This window comes from Erigeron canadensis, chromosome 9, assembly GCF_010389155.1.
Source record: "Erigeron canadensis isolate Cc75 chromosome 9, C_canadensis_v1, whole genome shotgun sequence".
Lineage (NCBI taxonomy): Eukaryota > Viridiplantae > Streptophyta > Magnoliopsida > Asterales > Asteraceae > Erigeron > Erigeron canadensis.
The window spans coordinates 1,467,001-1,484,172 of NC_057769.1; the positions used below are offsets into that span (position 1 = coordinate 1,467,001).

The following is a 17,172-nucleotide window of genomic DNA, read 5'->3' on the forward strand; positions in this document are numbered from 1 at the left end:
ACTATGTGAATGTTTTTTTTCTTGAGGTGTAGTCCATCGTTGTATATTGTCGGAAACCTAACTTTTAGTTAGGGGTTTTTGGTTTTGAGGCTAATATTATGCTTTCTTGGCTTCTATTGCCCGAATCAAAGCCGTAAAACTGATGTGCCGATGCTCCCCAACGCTCACTCTTATTCCGGTGATAAAAGGAACCATTTTAACTTTTCCGGCGAGTCTTATTTTCTTCCATTAATATAATTAAAAACTTACATTATTACTCGTAATAGTTTTCATTGCTTGATACGTGTGAAAAGTCTATCGAATAAAGAAAGGGTAAAAATACTATAGTGTATAAAAAAGGACATAGCATTATCTTATGATGAGTATTATATAGCCTACAAATAAATAAGTGACCTCACAATTCATGCTTGTTCTGTTTTCAGTCTTGACATAATTAATCCCTAGTGTTTCTTCTACTTATAAAAGTTATCCTTCTAAGTTCTAACTCAAGTGTGATAATGGGAGAGACAAAAAGGGCAATCTTTTGTACAATTTATAATTTTATAAAGGAGCTTCAAAAGTGCTAAGGTCCTGTTTAGTTGTAAAAAGATATTTTCAGTTTTTATTAGAGAAGTTTTTCAAAAAAAAAAGAAAAAGAAAATAGTAAACAGAAAATGTGATAGAGTTATTATAATTTATTTTCAAGAAAATGAAAGCACCATTTTTCATACTACAATATAAATTTGAAAAACAACATTTTTATGTTTTCCATTTTCTATTTTTATTTCCCACCCCCTCCAATCTTCAACATAATAACTTCAACATTTATTTTTAGGAGATCATTTTTACATGTTTTTTAGAGATAACATTTTTACATATTTTGTATCTTGATTGGATATCATATTCTGAGCTCAAATAGTCAACAAAGTTGTGTATTACAACAATAAATTCGTATCTTGCTCATCATCTCGTATAGAGTGATAAATGTTTTTAAGCCAAAACAGACACAAAATATTACTCTAGGCCAGTCAAGAAAGTTGTGCATTCTTCTAAACAAGGCCTTTGTATCTTGACTTGTGAGGATTAATTAATGGATTATTAAATTTAATTTACTTAAACTAAACAAGTGGACTAAAATCTTTAGGCTCAACTATTGGTCAACAAAGTTGTGTTTCCTCAGTTATAAACTATAAGCCAAGTTTTGAGCTCTATAAATACACACTTCTTAGAAAACCAAACTCTTCAAGGTTGATATCCTTTCTCACATTCACATCCAATACAACATAGTCTTTTGGTGTAATAGACTAATAGTCGATGGCCGGGCTTCAATACAACTTCTTCCCGACCGATTTCTTATATCCTCGAACCACAACGATAAATAGAGATGTCACCCTTCCTCAGGCTCTTCCGTTGATCAGCCACACACCCGAAGTTTTAGTCGAAGAATTGAACAAGAAGAAGTCTACCAATACAAACAAGAAGCAAATCAAGTCGCTGAAACTTTCTGTATCCAATGAATAAATATGAGCACATCTTCAACTTCAAGATGTGAATTGATCGAATATACATATTACAAAGTACTTCTACTATATACAACTTTTTTACATGTTGTAGTCTTGTTATTTTTTTCTTCTTTTTTTTGATATATGATGTAAACTTATAATTAGTACTTAATAAAGCAAACGCACATCGATATATATATGAGGAGATGATTATACTTGAATTATGCTGTTTTGGGGTGTATTTTGTCTGATAAGTTCTTTACAATATCTACAATACAAATTAATTACATGACAATACAGGCACAATAGTGTACTTAAAAAGATTTTTTTGAAACAATTTAAAACTAACAAAAAAAAGCATTTTTCAGAGGTCCAATTTTAAACTTCATATGTTTAACCAACTATCCTCATTAGTGGACAAAAAAAAAAAAGAAAAAAAAAGTACATGCTTTCATACCGCAACGTGTGTCATAAACCGGCTAGAGGAAAAGTCAAAATTAGCCATGAAACTGTGATTAGAAAATGATGCACACATATATTTTCAGTAGCGTCTAATGTAGATGATATCAACAACGAATTTACAAAACAAATTTATATTAAATACACACATTAAAAATGTGCAGTATAAATAAATTCTGAACTAAAAATAACACGTTAGGAAGAACCGTATATTATGGATTTTTTAGATCATTGTTTATAAGTGAAACAGTTGGTTGATAACTTTATATATTAAGAAATGAAAAAAAAAAAAAAAAGTAGATCGACTTTATACGTCTAACAATATTTATGATAAAAAAAAAGGTGAATAACATGTAAATACATATATATATGTATAATTTTTATATTATATTTATACTTTATTTTATCAATAATTATAAACAAAAATAACTTAATTAATTTGTATAACCCATTTTGTCATTTTTATATATTGTATAATAATCATTTAAATTATATGAAAACTAACAAAGTATAGTAATTTTACTCTAAAACATAACCCAAGATTAAAAACTAATAAATTACATAAAAACAAACGAATATACATCTATTTTTATACCGTAACCCAACTAGGAGAAAAAACAAGGTAAAGGTTGCATCAAATGCAAAAAAAGAAAAAGAAAACTAAATATAATAAGTATCTTTAAAAACATAACTTAAAACAAAAAAGATTGAAAGCTACAGTTTAAAATAGAACGAAAATGTAATTGGATAATAATAATAATATTTAATAGGATTAATTTTGTTATAGTTAGAGAAGTGAGGCATAGATAATATGGTCTACATTAGTTTTCTGTCAATCTTTTAATAATAGAAGTGATGTTTTCAATAGAAAAGAAAAAGAAATAATGAGAATAATTAAATAAAATAACTCTTTGCATTATATATATATATATATATATTATATATATATATATATATATATATATTGTATACTACTTAACTTTTGGTCATTTTCATGGGTTCCTCATGTTTATTTAACCAATACCTAAATCACAACCGAAACGGTTTTTGGAGGTATTATTTTATGTTTTTGGATCAACCCATCAAGTGGTCCTAGAATGACACAAAAAAATTAAAAATGAGATGTTAGCATTAATCTCCTTTTGAACAAATTTGGCCGAATCAATAACCACACTTAAATTAGCTGTGACAGTATGCGAGTGAGCATTCACGCTAGAGAATAAGATCCAACTACTCTTCCGAATAGGAGAGGATGCAAGCCCCCATCTTCGGCTAGCTAATATAGGTGAATCGGTTCGAACACCATTGGTCGATTGTCCGTCTAGTGAGTTAGCGTTGATACCCCACCAGTCAGGGCGGTAAAAAATTTGTTATTTCTGTGAAATGAAAAAAGAAAAACAATGGAACTTGAGGGTAAAATGAACAAAGTAACAAATTCAATTTCGTCTCGTTTTCATTGGATACGTTACATGACAAGAGGAGATGACTATAAATTACAATGGTACAAGAACCGCATTCCGAGTATAGTAGTTGATGAGTTGATACAAAAATAGGTATACGTTATCTTCTTTCACGAAGTTAAATTGTATGCAATTATGGAATTCTAATGAAGGTTGAGTATTTTATTTATACATGGTTATTGTATATCGAGTGGTCTTGTTTCTGTTTTATTTAATAAATTTAATAGTCTACAATTTAATCATTCAGTCGACTTTCATGTTTTTTTTATTTAATAACCAAAAACAACCGTCAATTAGATATTCTTAGTATATTTAGCTACTTAAAAAACTCAGTACTTAATGGAAAAAAAAAAGTTCAGATTATTTAGTCACAGGAAAAGAAAAAAAATGTGACCATTTTTATATGCTCTTTGCATTCGGAACCAAGCAAAAGACCAAGGTTGTAGCATTTAGAAAACTCCTTGACTTTAAAGATAAAGATTAATGGCTCAATTCTCATTTCTTACAAAATGGTCCTCTTTTGTTATTTTTATTACTTTTCATTCGGAAGCAACTAAATTACATAAGAAAATCGTCCACAATAGTATAGATATATTTACTAAAAATGCATGCGAAAAGTAAAAAGGATGATCAAAAAAAGAATGGCGAGGAATGGAGAATATTTGCCGAATATTAAAAGAGAGGACAGGTAACGTAACACGTCGATATGAGGAATGTCCCAAAATTTTAGTCATGAAACACCCATTACAATTTACAAATACACGTGAACAATGCCAACTACCACTATTACGTGTTTTTTTTTTTTCCAAATAAAAATAACTATTTTTTAATGAAAGTTTTTAAGGATATGACAAAAAAAAAATATTGCCAAAAATAAGAGAAGTAAGTGTTTTCGAACATTATATATTATATATATACTTAAAAACCTATATAAATATATAAATACTTTATACATGGAATATACAAGCTTTTAAAGCACATATTAATTTTAACCAAATTTCATTTTTAACCCCTTAAATTTAAACCAAATTTCGTTTTAACCCCCTAAAATATTTATTTTTTTAACTATTACCCCACATCAAAGTTTTCGCTTTCATTTTTTTGACACTAAACTTTTAAATTCTCATGTTTTCATCAAACAACTTTTACACAGTTACGGTTTTACTTTTAAATATTTGGTTTTTGATTATTTTCATTTGTCTTTTTATACATATAGTGTTTTCATTATACAATAACTTTTATCATGGTTACGTTTTACGTTCATGTTACATTTAAAACATTAATATAGTTATTTTCCATGTTTTTATACATCTTAATATTCTCTACATTACTTTTATTGTATTGCTACATGTTTAGTTGTTTTTTAATGAAAGTTTTCATCTTTTAACTTGTATCCCATTTCAAAATTTTTGTTTTCATTTTTATTGATACTAAACTTTTGGGTTCTTAGGTTTTCATCATACAATTCATAGACAATTATGGTTTTACTTGTAAAGATTTAGTTTTTTATTATTTTCTTCTGTATTTATACATACATATATATATATATATATAACATTTTTAATATATAATAACTTTCATCATGCTTACGTTTTACATTCATGAAACATTTAAAGCATTACTATAGTTATTATTTGTGTTCTTATACGACTTATTATTCATTTACAATATTCTTAATGTTATTGTTAGATAGTTAGTTGTAATATTTAAAATTTGGGTTCGAATATTTGACATAAATTTGTCAAAACTTTATTGTATACCTTCCCACTTTTCTCAGGGCCCCTCACTTTCTCACTTAACTCACTCAGATGCTCGCCAAAAACGTATCCCGCAGCAACGCGTAGGGTCAACAACTAGTTTGTATCTATTATGATATGATGATGATGGTCTAATACTTTGACAAGTGGAGTGAAACTATATACTGAGTAATTATTTTATTTTAAATAAAGTATAAGTAAGTAAATAAGTAACTGCTCGGTGTCGCCTTCCGCGGTTTTTAAACCCCAATACCTCGACGGTGTATGGGGGAGGTTAAGATGTAGGCAGACCTTACCTCTACCTAAGTAGAGAGGCTGCTTACAGTTTCTACCTAAATGGTAGAAAAAGCTCTCCAACCTTTACATGGGAGGAGGATAACTTTCTTTTATCATGAAAAATAACAATAACTAGTTTCTAAAATATGCATATGTGGGTGTGTTTGCAAATTGCAAACGTACGTATACAGTATACTTACAAACTTTACACATAATATATACGTAAATGTAAGCATATAAAACCTTACATGTACTCGTAATATGCTATTGCCCTAATCAGGGGCGGTACTAAAGGGGCAAGGGGGTCCAATGCTCTCTTTCAAATTTAAATTTTATCATGTATTTTTAATTTTTTCATAAAATTTAAAAAATTTTCTATAGGTTTTTAACATTTTTTCTCCTTTTAGATTTATTTTTCATAAGTTTTCTAAGTTTGTCCGCTTTAGAATTTTTTCCTGGTACCGCCTCTGACCCTAACCGTTACAATTGTGTTAATAGGTCATGTTTTCTTGTCTTTAACAAGTTCCTTTGCAAGTTTCATTTTATATTTGTTTCGTTTGTTAACATGTTTGGACATGTTAATATACACGCAACCTATTATAGCCAACACAAATGATAATAAGTTCGTATTAAAAATTTCCAGCTCTAAGATAAATGATTAAAATTAATGAGTTGAAACAAATACGCTTAACAACTTTTCCGTTAAAAATATGCTCACGGAATCACTAAAGGTAAGAATATCATCAACTAAGGGTGTGTTTCATATTGATAATACAATAAAGAAATATAATATGACTTTAAAAATTACGTTAATACTTTATTTTCATATTATAGGGTATTTTGGTCTTTTTTTTTCAATTCCATTCCATAGTTATTTAACAACCAAACATAACTATGAATGGTGATAACTCATTCAATTATAAATTATCACGTTCATTCCATTACGTTTTTCATTCCATTTTTTTGTCATTTCATTCCGTCCAACCAAATATATCTAATAGTGTTCCAAAAGCATCTTTGTAGCATATCCATCAAATATGTTTAGTTAACTTTTCTTCCATTGACTTTTTATGGTCAATTAAGAGTTATGAAGATTCCAGAATAGTGAAAGAATTGATACCTTGTGGTAATGTGGTTGTTTAACTTTGCAATGAAGTTACGGTCAAAATAATTAGGGAAATGATTCCTTAAAATTATCTTAACTTAAGATCTTGACTTTGGATAAAAGTTAAAGGTCAAAATTTAAAGATAAGTTTTAAATCTTGAACTATAATTTTTATCTAAGGGTCAAGATTTTCTTAACTTGACTAGTCAAGTTGAGATAACTTTAAAAAATAGTCAAGTTATGATAACTTTAAAAAATCCCCTCCCAAATAATTAAAAAAAATAAATGCTAGTGAGTGTATTAAAAAAATATATATTTTTTATATCAAAAACACATCAACTGAATTTTATAATAAATATATACCTATTTTAAACATGTTAAATTAAATATTTATTTCATTGGTACCAAAATCATCTAGTTAAAAGTCTTTCTTTTCTTTACAAAATCATCAATGATCGGCCTAACGGCTGAAACTTAACGACGTTTGGCGAGGGAAGATGATTGAAAAAATCTGCCAACTTTAAGGTCAAAAGTGTAATTTTTTCACTTAAGGGATGAAAAGTGAAAAACGTGCCACCTTCAGGGACGAAAAGTGTAATTTACTCTATATTTTATATCAAAAACATATCCACTGAATTTTATAATAAACATATAACTATTTTATACATGTTAAATTTTACTTCATTGGTACCAAAATCATCTAGTTAAAAGTCTTTCTTTTCTTTACAAAATCATCAATGACCGGCCTACAATACCATTTTTTTATACATGTTAAATTAAATATCGACTTCAGGTACCAAAATCATCAATGTCCGGCCTACAATACCATTTTTTTTTGCAATGGATTTCTTGTACACTTGTACCCTCAACCCATACACAAGATCACTGATGTCGTCTTTTCTCAGGTTTATGTATGCAAAAAATCAAAGATTTCACTCAACATTTTGTCCTTAACAAAGTTGTCTACTGCCGAAAATCAGATCAAGACTCTCAAGCTTTTGTCTTCCAACTTCAGCTGATTTAATAATACGAGTAATTGATGAACCACATATGATTGTCATCACTCGTCAGTTATGCTTATTAATATGGGAATATGTGTAAAACTTTTTTGGCCATTTTAGCACCCAGATGAATGCATATCAAGTAGCAATTTTGTAACAACCGCCACTCTAGATTCATATACCCGTATGCATCACCTTTCTGATATATTTAAAATGAGAACTAGACTCAAAAACAAATATGAAACCTAGGCTCTAATAAATAAAACATACGAACAAGTAAAAGGAAATACAATGGGAACTATTCCTGCAACTAAAATGTGAACTAATGTAAAGTAACTAGAAGCCGAACAAGAAAGAAAGCTCCAAGTTGAACTAATTAGCAAAGTCAAAGCCGAAGTAACTTCAAAAGTGAGTTCGGGTTTAACTTGGTCACACTTACAGAAAAACATATACTTGCAGTTCTAAGTGGAATTTGCCGTTTGAGTTATCAGGTACATACAGTTCGGGTTTTATGCGTTAACAATAATGTATAGTCTTCCGATTTGGGTTTCTCATATTTGCAGTAGCAAAACAATAGAACTAACAAAAAGCTGAACTACAACTCAAACTAAAGCCGAACAAAGAGTAAAACTAGAACTAATAACCAGGGGAGACGCAAGCTTATGAACCAGGAGGCATGTAGTACGTTCGCTATTTACGTATTTCAAGTGTTAACAAACAACTGCAGTTCGGGTTTTCAACAAACAACTGTAATTCGTGTTTTCAATCAACCTACATTCAGATCCAGGTTTTCACTACTGTAAATGCACAAAATTGTACCTTGGGTTTTGAAAAAAAAGATTCTATGTTAAGATTTTAGCCCGCAATTGTCTTCAGTTCAGGTATTGGTTAGAAGTATTTCAACACGTTCATGCAGTTCGGGTTCACAAGCAGTTTAGCTTTGTAGTTTGGGTTTTAAGCAAATAGAAAATAATGCAGGTCTAAGTTTGCAGTTCGGGTTTCACTTGACTATTCAAATAACTAAAACTGGACTATAAATAAACACAATTTAAGTAGAGAACTAAACTATGGCAAATAGAAAAACAAACAGCATGAGTACAATGTACAATTACAAATTGACCAAGTAGGAAACCAAGTAAGCTACTAGCCAAAAGAGGTTAATTATAACTTTATATACCAAGTGGCAAAACAAACACGAATGAGGTCGATATTGAGACAATATCAAATTCGCATTCAATTTTCCTATAAACTGGTGTTGAAGGAAGCCTTTAGCAGGTTCTCTAGCAATTGACAAATGGTCTCAGATTCAAAGGTAACCACTTGAAATACCACACAAAAATAATAAATAAAAAGTGTTAAGGAAAATATTTAGTTTATTTAATTATACTTTGTTCATCAAGTTATTAGAATTCTAGTCATACTAAATATTGAATAAGGAAACAATACTAAATATGAGATATAGCATGACTAGAATTCTGATAACTTGATGGTATCACAGCCACATAATTACAACGAACCATTCCAACAGGTAAGCAGAAGACCAGCATACTACTATAATTCCAATGCATCTTTTACCCATATCTAGACACATGTTGTGTAACATAAAATATCTCTACAAAATAAATCAATAATCATAGAAAACTAAAAAGTGTAATTCTCCATTTTCGGTAACAGTTCTTTAACGCATTTTAAAAAGTATTGTCGGTAAGCTTTAACAAATGCAACATTTTCGGAGTGTTGTAATTCTCCAAAACAAATTGGAGCACTTTTCAAAATGTATTGACCTTAAAATGCAACACTAAATAAGTGTTGCATTTTAACTTAATCTATGTATAATGCAACTCTTTTTTAAAGTGTTAGCTTGCCATAACCTCAATTTGTAGTAGCGATACTAGCTGAAAATAGCAATACCATCCTATAATAGATAACAGAAAATCCTACAGAGAGCTAAGCTCGAAAAAAGTCCTACAGAAAGTTAATAGCAATAAGAAGTAGCAACAGTACCATCCTAAAACGTGCATCCTAAAGAGAAGCTAAGCTTCAAAGAATTACAGATTGTTTCAACATTAAGAGAGTCGATCTTCAACAATCTCCATTTCAATTCATTATAACAAGGGCATCACAGTGTTGGCTGTCTCTGGCACGGTAAAACTCTGTTAAAAAAAACAGGTATTGATATTTTTTTGACAAGTAAATATACCAAATCATTATTATTATTATTATTATTATTATTATTATTATATTATTATTATTATTATTATTATTATTATTATTATTATTATTATTATTATTATTATAAATTCTAAAATAATACAAGCAATCACCTCTGTAAAAGTACCCCTCAGGACCGAATTCTACAGTTACAAAATACAAACTTGAACACACATCCACAACCCTTATCCGACATTTTTAAGGAGTGTACAGAATACATAAACTTCGCCAAAAAGCCAATATAGATATCAATAATGGGGTAAAACATACCACATCACAAACGGCTTGAATCACAGCACCGACGCCCCAATCTCCATCTCTAAACATTCAGGTCACGTAATCCTCAAAAGGCTCTGTCTGGTTCCACCGAAATGAATTATATCTAGCAGGTTCTCTCTTAATCTAAAAAAATAAAGAAAAAACTATTATCATGGGCAAGCTTTTACAAACAAAAGTAATTATGTTTGAATTTGAGATTGTGAAAAAAATCCCCAAAAAGCTTTGAAAACAAAAGACGCAACCCCACCTCTAAGTTGTTTTGTCAAAAGACGTACCTGGGCTACTGCCATTCTTCTAACCCGACGATGGTTAGACTGTGTAAAGAATCCCAGTGTTCTTAGACAACAATTGTTATCCCCCAGCATGTGAACTCTAACAAAACCGAGTTCCTGAATCCTAGGCAAAATGTAAAAAACAAAATTGAACACAGATTTAGAAAGAAAATAGATAAGGCATGGAGATTTTAAAAAATGGGATCTTTTTTCTACTTGGAGCTACCCCTACGTACCTTTCTTCATGTCTTACGTATTCGTCTGCCGGATAACCATTAGCAGGCACATCGGCCAAAAGGTTTTCACATACCTAAAAACCATACACCATATATTATAGTATGGTTAGGGCATAAAAGGAAAAGGAAAAGGAAAAGGGAAAAAAAAAAGAAGAAGAAACAAAAGGGGCAGAAAAGGAAAAGGAAAAAAAAAAGGAAGGGCAGAAAAGGAAGAGGAAAAAAAGGAAGGGGCAGAAAAGAAAAAAAAAAGGGGGCAAAGTGCAAAAACAAAAATAAAATAAAAAAAAGGGGGGGGGGAGGGTTTAAACCTCCCCCCAAAAAAAAAGACACAAACCACTGTAACAAGCGTCACCTTTGATATTACTTTTGATAATTTATATATTTAACTTAAAACTACAGATAAGGACAATAAGCTACTGTTTATACGAATTTATTTGGGCTATTTGATTGGAAAGTCTCTCAACTTGTCCCGAATACCTTTTCTGAGGTTCGAACAAAAAACTTCTCTATTGTAGGGAACGAAACCAGTAAAAACTTCTTTTGTGGGACTTTACCGGTTGAGACATGATGTGGAGCAAGTCATTACTTATGTGGACTCCTAAGACCCCACTTAATCTTATTTATTTATTTATATATATACTATATTATAAAGCAGATTCCTTCCAGATTTTCAACATTGAATTGAAATTTTTAATATTGATTTTAAGTACATCCCTAAAATGTCCCTCTCATCTATTCTATATTTATTTAAAATAACCATAATACCCTTTCTCTCTCATCTAATCTCAACCAATCATCTTTTTTCTCTCTCCTCCATAAATCATTTATTCCTCCAATTCATTCAAAATCTTTTGTCTCAAAAACCGTACATCGATAAATTATAAAAATTGTATAGGTGTTCTTAAAATTTCATACTCTTTCATTAGAGATGTCATTCGATATACTTTCGACAAATTTCTCTCTCATCTAATCTCAACCAATCATCTTTTTTCTCTCTCCTCCATAAATCATTTATTCCTCCAATTCATTCAAAATCTTTTGTCTCAAAAACCGTACATCGATAAATTATAAAAATTGTATAGGTGTTCTTAAAATTTCATACTCTTTCATTAGAGATGTCATTCGATATACTTTCGACAAATTTTTAAATCCGAGGGAGGAGCCCGTACGGCTAAGGCATTTGACTATCATACTCTATGACCTAGATATCACCCCACCATCTCACCGCCGCAACGCGCGGGTACTTGTTTTCGTATTATATTATATACGTATAATATAATATAAATATACAAAAATGTATATCTACAAATAACACTTTGCAGATAGACATTAATGTTCTTCTCCCTTTCTCTTTTCTGATTCCGGCAACCCCTGCCGTACTGCCGCCTCACCTTGCCGGGGAAACGGGATACACCTCAAAACACTACAAAGATAATCTCCATCATCATCTAAGCAACAAAAGGCAACCACCCAAACCCCAATAATATCTAACGTCACCTATGCCGCCACTCCCACGTCGCGCCGTCACCAAGGTCACCACACTGCACCGCCACATCCCCAAAACCACTCTTTCTTGGTTATTTTCGATTTCTAGCAAAACCACCAAAACCCATCTTCTCTTTTGCTCAAAATACTTAGTATCTTGACAAGTCCTATAACAGAAAGAAAGTCCAAGATAGCTAGAGGATTGATTGATGTATAGATCTAATTAAGTTAGATATTGGTCTTGTGGTTTTGAGTACAGTTAAGATATATGTGGCCAGAAGATGAATGTCTATTGAGAAGATTGAGTGAAACTTAAATTAGGCTCTCTTCCAAATCAATGAAAGCTTTCATTGTTCAAGATTTCAGAATTGGTTAGTTGACTGTAAAGCTACAAACAACTTTTGGAAATTTTCATATAGGTGCCTTGACATTGCTTCAGCTTTGTATTCGCATTTGTTATCAAGAGCAATTCTATGACATTTATTTTTCTTGATGTAGTATACACTGTTAAATTAAGGAATATGTGGAATTTATTGACTTCCACTGATGTATGTAGATGTTGTACAGATTAAGATATATCTAGTTTTGAGTAAGTTAAGAAATCTAGTGTATGGATTTTGTTTTGGAAGCGAAGTCTTTTTATTGTTAAGTAGGGATGACTTTTTAGTGTGTTATGTTGGCCGGAAACTGTAGTGGTCACTGAAAAATCTGTCGTCGGATACTAAAGTTAGGAAGTCCAGTGTATGACTTTTTGATGTTGATGATGTGGCAGTAAAAAAAGTCTAGTTGGCATTAATTATCTTAATAACTTTTATTCAAATAATTCAAAATGAAATTAAAAATTAAAAGGGACTGGTTACGTAGTGATAGTCCCACAAAAGACGTTTTTGCCGGTTTTGTTCCTTACAATAGAGAAGCTTTTTGTTCGAACCCTAAAAAAAAATTTGGAACAAATTGAGGGATTTTCTAATCAAATAGCCCAATTTATTTTATATAGGTTATAATTATAATGTTCAAAGTCTCGAAATAATGTTGATCAGTCATGACCTAATGATAATCTAATGCCGAAGATTTAAAACAAAGTAGATTAGAAGGTCAAAACTATTGGCACTAAAATATAAAAAGGATGCATTTGTTATTAAAATTGTGTTCTTGTGTGTTAAAGAGTCAATTCTTATTTGTCACCACTTCACCATCACCTCCATCACCGCCTCAACACGCGGGTACCGTTCTCGTTTGGTTTAAAATATCATTTATTATTATTATTGGTGATTTATCATGTTTTGGTAATTTTATTCTATCACTGTGATAAAGACTTTGGATACTTTATTTATGATAGCTTATCAAAATGTTCTCAATATATACCCAAAACATGTTCTCAATGTTCTCAATAGACTCTAGACATACAAAATGTTCTCAATATATACCCAAAACATGATCATTTTATTCTTGTGTGAAATCAGTAGTTTGGATATTTTATTTATGATAGCTTATTAATTAAAGTTAATTACTGAAGTAGTACCTAACGTTTGGGCCATATTACTGGTTTCATACCTTTCCTTTCGAAATTACGCTGATCATACCCAACGTATGCAAATCTCCACTCGGGCCATACTGGAGGCCAACGTCGTCCAATGGCCGTTAAAACCTCCCCCACGTGACTTGCACGTGAGGGGTAAAGATGTAATATCGCGTTTTAATGTTTCATAATTACTGAGATGGTACCTAACGTTTGCACGATATTGCTGGTTTCATACCTAATGTTTCTTAATTATTTAAATGGTACCTAATGTTTAGTTATTAATTTATTTTTTTTACTTTTTTGTATTTTTTTAATTTGTTTTATTTTTCTTTTATAAAAATTATCCAAAACTTATTACAATTTAATGAAAATAGTCAAAATGCATTTATAATCCACTAAAAAAAAATACCAAATAGATTTGCGAGGTATTTTTATAATCCACTAAAAAAAATACCAAATAATTTTTATAAATTTGCGAGGTATATTTTTTAGTGGATTATAAGTGCGTTTGACTATTTTCATTAAATTGTAATAAATTTTGGATAATTTTTATACAAGAAAAATAAAACAAATTAAAAAATATATATAAAAAAAATAATAACTAAACATTAGGTACCATTTAAGTAATTAAGAAACATTAGGTATGAAACCAGCAATATCGTGCAAACGTTAGGTACCATTTCAGTAATTATGAAACATTAAAACGCGATATTACATCTTTAACCCTCACGTGCAAGTCACGTGGGGGAGGTTTTAACGGCCATCTGACTGCGTTGGCCTTCAGTATGATCCAAGTGGAGATTTGCATACGTTGGGTATGATCAGCGTAATTTTGAAAGGAAAGTTATGAAACCAGTAATATGACGCAAATGTTAGGTACCATTTCAGTAATTAACTCTATTAATTTTTTATGAGAATAATAGCTTATCAATTATTTAAGGGAATGAATCTTACTTTAGCAAAATTCAAAGAATATATTAGGCATCCAATATTGATCTCGCTTAAGGTTTCTAAAAAGCTTAAGCCGGCGCCTTGTGTACCATTCCAATATTTCTTAATCTTAATTGATGTTTCCTCAAATGGTCACATGAGAATCTGTTGAGACACGAAATGTAGCATATCCCCGACTTTTTCACCCAAATCATACAATTGAGGGATAAAAAATCAAATTAAACACATCTGCTTTAAAAACTGATAGAAATTCAGCACGTTATTATCAAATAATGATGTACATGAGCACATGGATTTAGATTTTAGGTTTGTGTCCAATACATGAGTTTACGATGTTATATTTTAGTTTATCATGGTTCAAAATTTGTTAACTATAAAAGTTTGATATATATATTAAAACTTTGGGTTAGTCAACTTTAAACAATTCGGACTGTTTGATTTACCTCTTAATTTTCAAGTCTACGAAGCCTGGATTTCAAACAACTGGGGCTGCTTGATGAAAGATTGTATTCGTTGCAAATTTCAAGGCGTTTGAGCCAACCAGCCCATTTAAAGTTTATAATCAACCCGATTCAGACTGATCTTCCCTGTCATCTTTAAATTGTATTGGTATGTAGCCATCGAACCATGTCAAGTATGTTTGTAACTTTGTATCATTGCGTCTAATTTTTTGCAGAACTATATAGTAAACTACAATAACACCACACAAAGCATACATATAAGCAGAAAAATGATATCAAATGCTTCATGAATTTCTACTTTTCCAATTTTTTTTTTTTACATTTACCTTTACATTTCCCTGGCTAGTCGAAATGAACGATGTCAGAATATGAACAAGGCTAGATACGACGACAACTGAGACCTTGCTCTATACAGAAAATTACAACATAACAAATGACACTACTCCGGTTGTTGAACACTGGATTATATGAAATTGATACTACCCTAGACCAGAGAAATCTTTATAACTAACCACATCTAACGTGGTTGCTGGATGCGTTGTGTGCGTGACTTGGGGCTAATCGGCTTTGCTGGCTTTTCCCAATACCTAGCAGTCTCCACTGGTGACCTTGGTCCCCTCACTGGTTTCAGCTCCAATTCGAGACCTGATTATTAGCCATTAACAGTCGAGTCAAATTAAGCGTAAACAATCGTTTGATACAATATTTTCATTACACGAATGTATATTAACCAACCATTTGCGGGAATTTGTTTGATAGCACTTGAATCAAAAGCTTTGGCGTTTTTCCTTTCCATTTCAGAAAAAAGGAGGAACTGCTCATACTGCGATTCCATAGTCAAGGTATCTTCATCAGCATCAATGGAATCAGGAAGCAGATCAACAATGTCAGAGTAATCAAATTCATCCTCCGTGTTTCCAAAGAAACCGCCTTCACCCTGTTGCTGGCTAAGCCAGTAGTCATGAAACCATGTGGAGGTTGTCACCAACTCCCACCATTCTGGCGAGAAATCCTCAACTTGACGGACAGCAGCAGGTACAAACAATGGAGCATTTGGATTAAGCGTAGACCGTTGTGCAGAAACTAACGTCATTTTTAGCTCGGTACTAAAGCTACAATTTCATGAAAATTAAAACAGACTCAGATTAGATGATCAAAATTTCATCCCTGACATTGTTCTACGCTCTAAAACGATATCAAATAGATATCAAGCGTCCTTTAGCAAACAATCAGAAACGATTTGATTTCACCAAAACTTTATTACATTGCAACTAGTATCAACAAATGCATCCTACCAACCGGCAGTACTACCTTTTTCATAAACCTAAGTAAACCACCAAACTTTAAAGATCGATATCTAGTAGCCAATCACATCTAGCATAATTACATGATCGAACCATCAAACTCGGCCAAACTTTAAAACTAATACTCGATACGTACAGTCAAACAAAATTCATGATCTAAGATAACAAATATCATATTTTACAATTCTCATCACAATCCTATCAATATATTAAGCTCAAACCTCTACAGATCAGATCATGATCCAATCCACACACACTAACAAAATCAATATACGCATACGACTATACGTATATGTATATTTTTACTTCAAAATCAATAACAAAACTAACACATACATAAATTTCAAATTAGTCAAAATAAGTCAACGATAACCAAATCAATCACAAAACTATTAGATGATATTATTAACCTCAAAATTAAACTCAAATCATCACACAAACTGATATATACATCATCCAGATCGTAATTTCAATCCTCGTTTAAGTCAACGCAAGTCAACGATCACCACTAATCATCACAAAACTCATATCTAGACATATACTAACCTCAAAATTAAGCATAAACCATTAAAATAACAAAATATCTATATATATAATCAAAATCCTAATTAGTAATTTCTATGATCATAACAAGTCAACGTAGGTCAACGATCAGAAAAAATGTCACATAAGTTACAAAAAATTATAAAAAAATCTATCTATTATCTTCTAATAGCTTCATCCATTCATCATTTTGAATTTTTGATCAAAATCAAAATAAAATCAGATTAAATATAATAGATTCAAATTCAAAATAAAGTAAGATTATACCTGAAGAAAAATATCTAAAAAAAGGAGGTGTGGGTTGTGAATTTTGGCTCGGGTGATCAGATAATAATATAGATACAGATACAAAGGATATACATGTATTTA

The 17,172-nt window shown here is 30.9% G+C and overlaps 1 protein-coding gene and 1 long non-coding RNA gene across 2 annotated transcripts; both read right to left on the reverse strand.

The window, feature by feature from the left end:
* Positions 1-9,866: 9,866 nt before the first annotated feature.
* On the reverse strand, positions 9,867-10,668 carry LOC122580874. The gene is made up of 3 exons (XR_006320902.1): positions 10,538-10,668; positions 10,305-10,425; positions 9,867-10,152 (listed from the first exon to the last, which is right to left on the reverse strand). It is a non-coding gene; the product is annotated as an uncharacterized LOC122580874 (long non-coding RNA).
* A 4,558-nt stretch (positions 10,669-15,226) lies between these two features.
* On the reverse strand, positions 15,227-17,172 carry LOC122582027 (protein EARLY RESPONSIVE TO DEHYDRATION 15-like). The gene is made up of 3 exons (XM_043754370.1): positions 17,071-17,172; positions 15,692-16,068; positions 15,227-15,601 (listed from the first exon to the last, which is right to left on the reverse strand). The coding sequence occupies exons 2-3, from the start codon at positions 16,047-16,049 to the stop codon at positions 15,474-15,476; spliced, it is 486 nt and encodes a 161-aa protein (XP_043610305.1). The 5' UTR covers positions 16,050-16,068; positions 17,071-17,172; the 3' UTR covers positions 15,227-15,473.

Excerpts from the sequence above, each read along its gene's own strand:
- LOC122582027 (XM_043754370.1), bottom strand. The coding sequence starts at position 16,049 with ATGACGTTAGTTTCTGCACAACGGTCTACGCTTAATCCAAATGCTCCA. Across the intron at positions 15,602-15,691 it reads CAAACAAATTCCCGCAAATG|GTCTCGAATTGGAGCTGAAA; the intron begins GTTGGTTAATAT and ends GCTAATAATCAG.